This window comes from Haliotis rubra, unplaced genomic scaffold (genome assembly GCF_003918875.1).
Source record: "Haliotis rubra isolate DU_JTF1 unplaced genomic scaffold, ASM391887v1 Scf90, whole genome shotgun sequence".
Taxonomy (NCBI): Eukaryota; Metazoa; Mollusca; class Gastropoda; order Lepetellida; family Haliotidae; genus Haliotis; species Haliotis rubra.
In genome coordinates, this window is record NW_025767635.1 from 1,958,673 (window position 1) to 1,968,444 (window position 9,772).

The following is a 9,772-nucleotide window of genomic DNA, read 5'->3' on the forward strand; positions in this document are numbered from 1 at the left end:
AGATGGGGGTACAGAGTACAGTGATGGGTGTGGATGTATACTGTACAGGGCAGTAAGATGGAGGTACAGAGTACAGTGATGGGTGTGGATGTATACTGTACAGGGCAGTAAGATGGAGGTACAGAGTACAGTGATGGGTGTGAATGTATACTGTACAGGAGGATGGAGGTACAGTGTACAGTGATGGGTGTGGATGTATACTGTGCAGGTCAGTAAGATGGAGGTACAGTGTACAGTGATGGGTGTGAATGTATACTGTACAGGGCAGTAAGATGGAGGTACAGTGTACAGTGATGGGTGTGGATGTATACTGTACAGGGCAGTAAGATGGAGGTACAGAGTACAGTGATGGGTGTGAATGTATACTCTACAGGAGGATGGAGGTACAGTGTACAGTGATGGGTGTGGATGTATACTGTGCAGGTCAGTAAGATGGAGGTACAGTGTACAGTGAAGGGTGTGAATGTATACTGTACAGGAGGATGGAGGTACAGTGTACAGTGAAGGATGTGGATGTATACTGTACAGGGCAGTAAGATGGAGGTACATTGTACAGTGAAGGGTGTGGATGTATACTGTACAGGAGGATGGAGGTACAGTGTACAGTGAAGGGTGTGGATGTATACTGTACAGGGCAGTAAGATGGAGGTACAGTGTACAGTGATGGGTGTGGATGTATACTGTACAGGAGGATGGAGGTACAGTGTACAGTGATGGGTGTGGATGTATACTGTACAGGAAGATGGAGGTACAGTGTACAGTGATGGGTGTGGATGTATACTGTACAGGAAGATGGAGGTACAGTGTACAGTGAAGGGTGTGGATGTATACTGTACAGGAGGATGGAGGTACAGTGTACAGTGATGGGTGTGGATGTATACTGTACAGGGCAGTAAGATGGAGGTACAGTGTACAGGAGTGAGTGTACAGGTGGGTGTGGATGTATACTGTACAGGGCAGTAAGATGGAGGTACAGAGTACAGTGATGGGTGTGGATGTATACTGTACAGGAAGATGGAGGTACAGTGTACAGTGATGGGTGTGGATGTATACTGTACAGGTCAGTAAGATGGAGGTACAGTGTACAGTGATGGGTGTGGATGTATACTGTAGAGGGCAGTAAGATGGAGGTACAGTGTACAGTGATGGGTGTGGATGTATACTGTACAGGGCAGTAAGATGGAGGTACAGTGTACAGTGATGGGTACAGGAAGATGTATACTGTACAGGAGTGTGGATGTAAGATGGAGGTACAGAGTACAGTGATGGGTGTGGATGTATACTGTACAGGGCAGTAAGATGGAGGTACAGTGTACAGTGATGGGTGTGGATGTATACTGTACAGGGCAGTAAGATGGAGGTACAGTGTACAGTGATGGGTGTGGATGTATACTGTACAGGGCAGTAAGATGGAGGTACAGTGTACAGTGATGGGTGTGGATGTATACTGTACAGGGCACTAAGATGGGTGTTGGAGTACAGTAGAAGAGTACAGTGTACATTGGTGAGTGTGGATGTATACTGTACAGGGCAGTAAGATGGAGGTACAGAGTACAGTGATGGGTGTGAATGTAACTGTACAGGTCAGTAAGATGGAGGTACAGAGTACAGTGATGGGTGTGGATGTATACTATACGGGGCAGGAAGATGGAGGTACAGTGTACAGTGATGGGTGTGGATGTATACTGTACAGGGCAGGAAGATGGAAGTACAGTGTACAGTGATGGGTGTGAATGTAACTGTACAGGTCTGTAAGATGGAGGTACAGTGTACAGTGATGGGTGTGGATGTATACTGTACAGGGCAGGAAGATGGAGGTACAGTGTACAGTGAAGGGTGTGGATGTATACTGTACAGGAAGATGGAGGTACAGTGTTCAGTGAAGGGTGTGGATGTATATTGTACAGGAAGATGGAGGTACAGTGTACAGTGATGGGTGTTGACGTATACTGTACAGGGCAGGAAGATGGAGGTACAGTGTACATTGGTGGGTATGAATGTATACTGTACAGGGCAGGGATGGAAGTGGAGGTACAGTGTACAGTGAAGTGAGGTGGGAGTATACTGTACATGGCGGGGTAGGGTGGGGGTGTATACTGTACAGGGAGAAGGTACAGTGTGCAGTGAAGTTGTGTAGATTTATACTTGTTTAAGGAGGTATACACTGTCCATGTTCAATTAGTAAATGTGGCATTAATGTCAATTTCCTTGTGTAGATAGTTCACGGATCGGTTACAATTGACTCGGGGTTTCCATATAGCCTGACTTTCGAAACCATGCTACTAACAATAGCTCTAATAATGTGGGATCATGTTATCATGTTTCTGTTTCAGAGATGAATCGAATTATTTCCGGTTAATTATCAATACATCCTGGTGGCTCAAACTAACCGCTTCACAAAAGTGGTGTTTTTGAAACCAGCATCCGAATACTTGGTATCTTCTGATCAATTTTAACCCATTCACTGGCAACCCCCATCTTGGTAGATACAGGCGGCAGTGTACAACATTCCAATTGAGTCAAATATTTGTTTTATATAAACTTCTTTAAAATTATTGTTAACGCGACGTTTGGGAGTTACTACTCCTTCAGGACTCACCGGAACAACATACAGAAGTAAAAGAAGTTGATACACTGAAGACACAACATATTATTTGTGACTGGCAGTTGTGATGTCTTCATGGAAGCGATGAAGATGTGTCTCCGTGAGCTGTGATGCCACCCTATGCCATTACACTCCCACTCAACACTGACTGACCACCTTGTGGGCTGTTCCGAGGACACTGCGAGTCCTTTGTGTCCAGTGTCCAAGGTTCTGCTTGTGAACATCAGGTAACGTCTACAACAACGTGGGTGTGTTCTACGGTGACGTGGAAGTAGTTGGGTTGTGTATGGTTCTGCCACTTATGGTCTCAAAACAGATTGTCCGTGCTGTTAATGTGTCAGTTTGCATGATTCCGTAGATGCACCAAACGAATATGGTTGCTTTGTAGAAGCGACGTCGCTACCAGCTCGTAGCAGGGATGATATTGCGTTTCGATGAAAGCTTAATGTCGGCCAACATATATTTCGCCATTCCTGTTTGTAGCATACCCACGGCGCGTATATCAAACGCAGATGTACATGGTCCCAGCACACGTACAACAATCAAACCTGTTTGCAGTGCATTAACATACACGTCCAGACTGAGAATCACAGCCTTAACATCAGTTTGACATGTCACATAAGCGGAGTGCCGCACACACACGAATTTCTATTTGTATATACATATGTGAGTTAGCACGTGTATGTGAATGCACTACAAACAGTTTCTATATGCCAACTACTGGAATACAGCAGCTGTGCATTATTTGATGTTATGACATTTCTTAATGCAAAAAGATAATAACATGATTTGAGGTGTATTCCGTAAAGTCCTGGAACTGATTGGCTGTATGCCAGGAATGAACCGAGCAGTGAAACTGGCAGTCTGGAGTCGATTCCTTAGATGGGTCAGCTAAATGTGGTTGTCTTTCTGCCGTGACGTCACGCGAGGACGGCCGGTGCGAGGCAAATCTCTCGTGTTCCCATTATGTTGAATATATCCATAGAGATGAGATCGTGTTTCGATGGACACAAAATGTCTGACCAAGTCATTTTCCGGCCATACCACTCTCCAGCATACCTACGGCGCCGAGACAATGCTACCTGTAAGCCGTGTCATGACTTACGCGCACTGTAGGTTGAAATTAATGTGTTTTCCACAACATTCAGCGGCTAGAGAATAATCAACCGTTCTTCAAATTTCAATAGGGCCTGTAAGTCTCGCGAGGCGTTACTTCCGGTACTAAGCTGATTCCCGGATCCCTTTGAGCGCGCCAACTTGCGAGATAGGAGACGGGGCCCAGCTTACTTCCGGTACAAGATTTCCGGTGACAAGCGTATATCCAAGAACCAGTTCTGGTTCCAAATTGCGCGACCGTCAAATATGACTTTACTAGACCGAACCAAGTGTACAACCATGCTTGGCTGTCACAGCTGTTGACTTCGTAACAGTTGATTCATTTGGGGATGGTTAGATCGGAAATTTGATATTCCTGCAAGGATTATCGGTTCCTTACTGTCAATTGACAACCATGAGACCAGTCGGAAAGATATGAACCGGTGTTTGTCACTGGAAGTTCTAAATAACGTAAGATCTCGCGAATTGTCGTGACCTACTTACGGGCCCTCCATCAGGTGTGTGAACTTCAGGTGTCAAAAAGCATGCAAAAAGTGAGTACGTTCATTCTGCACAAAGTGCACGTACCAAGCTCGATACGTGACATTAAATTTCATGCAGAGTGCTTTACTACATGTTTATTTAGGGTTATTTTCAAATAACTTTTATTCTATGCAATTTTATGTTATGCAGAATTACTTTTGTCCGTTAGTATATAGATTTGGTAAACGTTCTTATGAATCACCGTTACTGCGAAGTTTATTGCACACGAATACTAACAGATTGCAAGTAAAATTAACACAACACACTCGGATCATCAGTAAACTTCACCTAGTGTTGATAAAGGGAACACACTAACACCATCAGTAAACTCAATCTAGTGTTAATTATAGAAATAAAACACTTAGTCCATTAATGAACTTCACCACGGTTTCATAAAAAGAATATCACACCCACAACATTAATGAAGTAAACCCAGGGTTTATAAAGTTAATTAATAACACACTTCATGTATCTGTTTGTTATTTAACGCCGCACTCAACAATGTTCCAATGATGGCTGACTGTTAATACTCCACTCTGGACCACACATTCTAATGATATACATCTTGAGATCCATCTAAGCAATTGGGATACGAGGACATGCATCAGCCAAGTCATTGATCCCGATCCCGTTCATCCCTCTTTACAACAAGCATGTGTTGCTAAAGGCTTGTACTAACCCGGATCTTCACGGGCTACACTTACCAGTGAAACAAACCTAGCATTTATAAAGGGAATAACACAACAAAATTACTAGGCACTGTGACGTACAAAGCCTAATGTTGACACTTTTGTGGGATACAGTACTTTTTGTCAGCGAAAGTTCTCGTTGCTTCGAACATTTTCTCATTGCTTCAAATATTTTTTCGTTGCTTCGGTTAATTTCTCGTTGCTTCGTGTATTGTTTCATTACTTCAAGTTTTTGAAAGAAACTTAAAGCAACGAGAAAATAATCCAAGTAACGAGAAAATGTCTGAAATAACGAGAAAATACTCCCATGACCGGCAAAGTAATCGAAACAACGACAAAGATCGCTGAAATGATTTTTTGGGATACAAAAGTGGCAGCATCAGGCTTTCGTAGTTACGAACTGTGCGAGTCTCACTGTTAGAAGTACTTGATGTGACACAGTTGACCACTCGGAAGTAGACAAGTCTATCAGATACAACGATATTGTCAGTTAACAGTATTTATTCACAAATGAGGAAACAAATAAACAACTTGTTACGTCGATTAGAATTACGTATTTGAATCATTTCGTGATAACATAGTCTGGGGACAAAGAGCACATCAAGTGGGTCATGCTGGTGTAACATTACATCTATCTGCTGTGATGGGTGGAGATACTGCGTCACCACACCAGGAAACGACCAGCATCTAGCCTAGTAGTGCATGGACCTATATATAGATACACAATATACACTGTATATATACAGATGCCTCATGGGTTATAGATGGGTTACAATGTCTTAAAGCCATGAATAACGGTGCACCAGTCACTAATACTGTCATGGTCACAGCAGATTGCAGTGTTTCACTGGCTTGATATTCCTCAACAAAATATAGTCCCTGGGGTTCCAACTCTTGTAGATATCCACTTGCTGTAGTTACCTGCTGCCGCCTTGAACGACGTCACGTGACAGGAATCTATTCGACACCAGTTACACATTTCAAGCGCTCTCTCTTCACATCAGTTACACATTTCTCAAAGTAAGTACACAGACTGCCTCAAGTACAAGCATATGTCCTCTTGGGTAGCGCACACTAGGACCTAGCCATGAACTGACCCCCCGGGCACTGTATCTCGTTAGCCTCCTGGACCAGAGCACAAGGGTGGCACAGCACGATGGCGCAGCAGTCGTTGATGACAGTACCGTCTATACCCTTCCTCTCCCTGATCTTCCCCCTGACGGACAGCAAAGCGAACAGGTTAATCGGCGGAAGAAAGTAGACCGCCCCACAAAGGAGACAGCTGTCTCCAACAGCCTCGGCGTTCTTCCCGAACGTGTAGCAGGGTACAAGGTATGTGATGATACAAGTTCCGAAGTTGTCGAAACAGCCGAACAGACCGTGCTGCCACGAACCTGCCATCGCTGCACGAGAATACTGTGAAGGGTGTTCCGGGTTGTGTTGAGACGGTGATGGAGGGTGTTCCGGGTTGTCTCAGACGTTGGTGGTGGTGGTTATTATACCCAGTATACGCCTCCTAATATCTATTTCTGTGCTGCTTCTTGTCAAATCAACAATGATCAGTGTATCTCCCACTCCTGCCAGCGCACCTTGGACCTAATCAGACATTGTTGTAATATAGATATCGAGTTGGTCTTGCATCAAAGTAATCACACATATCAGGACAAGATATCATATGATACATATCATGTGACTGTGTGTCACCGTCATGCGACCTGCTTGTCGGCCTGCCGGTAAACAGGAAGGAATACATTACGAAGGTACACAGAGGGAAAATATAGACCGGACTTGCGTCAGATAGGGAACTAAATACAGATAGGTGGATTTGAAAAAAAATCATGATGCAAACAGGTCGTTACCAAGAAAGAGCTGATCACAACCCTAATGAAGAGTCTGTAAAATATATACCCTAGTCTAACTGTTGTTGATTGCGTGACGCGATACCACCGAAGTGTGTCACTGACTGGTCGCTATTTGATCTCAACACCTTGTACCTAACGTCTCCTCGAGTCGCACGTCAAGACAAACTGTAAAACATGATTGGACACCGTGTCCGGCGCAATTGTATCGGTTGTGCTTCTGTTTAAAACACGTGGCGTGAAATAGTGGAGTTCTTTCCCTTTAGTCGCTGGTACGTACAAAAGGCAGAGTTCGGTCCGTCCAATAAAACGTTTGGTATAATTGCCGGATGCAAACAGGGGGTTGTTTACGTTAAGGTAACACCGTGCGATTCAGAAATCGCCTAGTGTCTTCAACCCATTGTATACAGGGTGTAAATCTCCACCGTGACATAACTGGTTGAGATAGTGAATTAACGGATATTATTTGGGTTTTTGTACTTTTGTTGGGGTGGGACTCAACCCAACTTAAGTACACGAATCTGTACTCCTCGGATGGGACTCAACCCAACTTAAGTACACGAATCTGTACTCCTCGGATGGGACTCAAATCTAAAATCTACTAAAATCTGTTCTTTATAATTAGTGTGTAATCCCAAGTATAACATGTGCTACATTTGATAAATTTCCACATGGCATTGTGTACTCGTGCTACAAATATGGTGACATTAGAACCACTGAGGAAGGTCAATAAATGATAGTTTTATATTTATATATTGTAACATTGGGTCTCATCGCATATGTTCCACAGAGCACTGATATCAGAACAGTTCCTCTCTATAACAGTATCAGGAACAACTTGGAATTTCTGGTGTCCACCATGTATCCAGAACAGTTTCCCCCTGTAACAGTATCAGGAAGTAATGGAACTGGTGGTCTCTACACTGCATCCAGAACAGTTTCCCTCTGTAACAGTATCTTGAAGTAACGGAACTGGTGGTCTCTACACTGTATCCAGAACAGTTTCTCTCTGTGACAGTATCAGGAAGTAATGGAACTGGTGGTGTCTACACTGCATCCAGAACAGTTTCCCTCTCTAACAGTATCAGGAAGTAATAGAACTGGTGGTCTCTACACTGTATCCAGAACAGTTTCCCTCTGTAACACTATCAGGAAGTAATGGAACTGGTGTTCTCCACACTGTATCCAGAACAGTTTCCCTCTCTGACAGTATCAGGAAGTAATGGAACTGGTGGTCTCCACACTGTATCCAGAACAGTTTCCCTCTGTAACAGTATCAGGAAGTAATAGAACTGGTGGTCTCTACACTGTATCCAGAACAGTTTCCCTCTGTAACACTATCAGGAAGTAATGGAAGTGGTGTTCTCCACACTGTATCAAGAACAGTTTCCCTCTCTGACAGTATCAGGAAGTAATGGAAGTGGTGGTCTCTACACTGTATCCAGAACAGTTTCCCTCTGTAACACTATCAGGAAGTAATGGAACTGGTGGTCTCTACACTGTATCCAGAACAGTTTCCCTCTCTGAAAGTATCAGGAAGTAATGGAACTGGTGGTCTCTACACTGTATCCAGAACAGTTTCCCTCTGTAACAGTATCAGGAAGTAATGGAACTGGTGGTCTCTACACTGTGTCCAGAACAGTTTCCCTCTCTGACAGTATCAGGAAGTAATCGAACTGGTGGTCTCTACACTGTATCCAGAACAGTTTCCCTCTCTGACAGTATCAGGAAGTAATGGAACTGGTGGTCTCCACACTGTATCAAGAACAGTTTCCCTCTCTAACAGTATCAGGAAGTAATAGAACTGGTGGTCTCTATACTGCATCCAGAACAGCTTCCCTCTCTGACAGTATCAGGAAGTAACGGAACTGGTGGTCTCCACACTGTTTTCAGAACAGTTTCCTCGATGACAGTCGTGGGTATGATACCTCCGTATCTGTGGAAGGATTTTGGGGGAGATCCTGCAGCGTGGCTGGAGGATTCCAAGGAGGGGTGCAGTGGGTGACAAATCTGGGGATCTTTAGGGCAAGGGTAGCACACCTGATACTGCTGAACAACTCGAGCAAAGTGTGGTCTGGCGTTACCCCATTGAAACGTCACTCCAGGGCCGTTCTCATCCAAAAACGATAAAGCTGCCATTTGCGAAATCTCATTTCGTTGCCTCATAGCATTCACATTCCCCTCAATCCCAATCATTGGTGTTGTCGCTGCTCTCAGAAGACACGGTCTGATGTAATGTTCATCTCTAAGCCATTACACATGTGGAACTCGCATGTGTAAGCTGTGTGATCGGCAATTGTGTGTGTGAGATTTGTTGTAGACAACTTGGTGTGTGAGATGTGTGATTGACAGCCAGTTGTGTCAGATATATTACACGTGTAATATGTAATACTGGCAGTTGTATGCATGTAATGTGTGGCTTCCATCTTGATTTGTCAGCTGTGATATGGACAGCTGTATGTGTGTAATGTTTTTATTCCAACTGTAAAAAGTGTGACTTGACACATACTGATTGATATTTACTTAAGAAGTGAGTGAGTGAGTATGGTTTTCCGTCGCTTTCAGCCATATTCCAGCAATATCACGGCGGGGGACACCAGAAATGGGCTTCACGAATTGTACTCGTGTGGAAAATCGAACCCGGGTCTTCGGCGTGACGAGCGAACGCTTTAACCACTGGGCTACCCCACCGCCCCTTTACAAAAGAAGGATAAATAACCGAATCATGACGGTTGTGACGTATCGTGTCTCCTGGTTGTTTTATTAGTTTTCACAGAATAATGCAAACCATAAAAAACTCTTTTCACTGTTTACGTGTGGAAAAGAAAAATAATGAATTGAAAATAATATCTAAAAACCTTTGAAAACACTTCAAACATCAAAAACACAGAACTCTTGGTGGCTTCGAAGCGCCTGTGTCACTACAAATACTTCACGGCAGTGCCCCGCAAGGACCAGCATATCAACCACCTTGTGGCGCC

General features: G+C 43.9%; 1 protein-coding gene across 1 annotated transcript; it reads right to left on the bottom strand.

The window, feature by feature from the left end:
- Window positions 1-5,415: 5,415 nt before the first annotated feature.
- LOC124263935 (cell number regulator 11-like) lies at window positions 5,416-6,632 on the bottom strand. The gene is made up of 2 exons (XM_046698664.1): window positions 6,416-6,632; window positions 5,416-6,380 (listed from the first exon to the last, which is right to left on the bottom strand). Exon 2 carries the CDS (start codon window positions 6,331-6,333, stop codon window positions 6,007-6,009), a length of 327 nt encoding a protein of 108 aa, XP_046554620.1. The 5' UTR covers window positions 6,334-6,380; window positions 6,416-6,632; the 3' UTR covers window positions 5,416-6,006.
- Window positions 6,633-9,772: the final 3,140 nt, after the last annotated feature.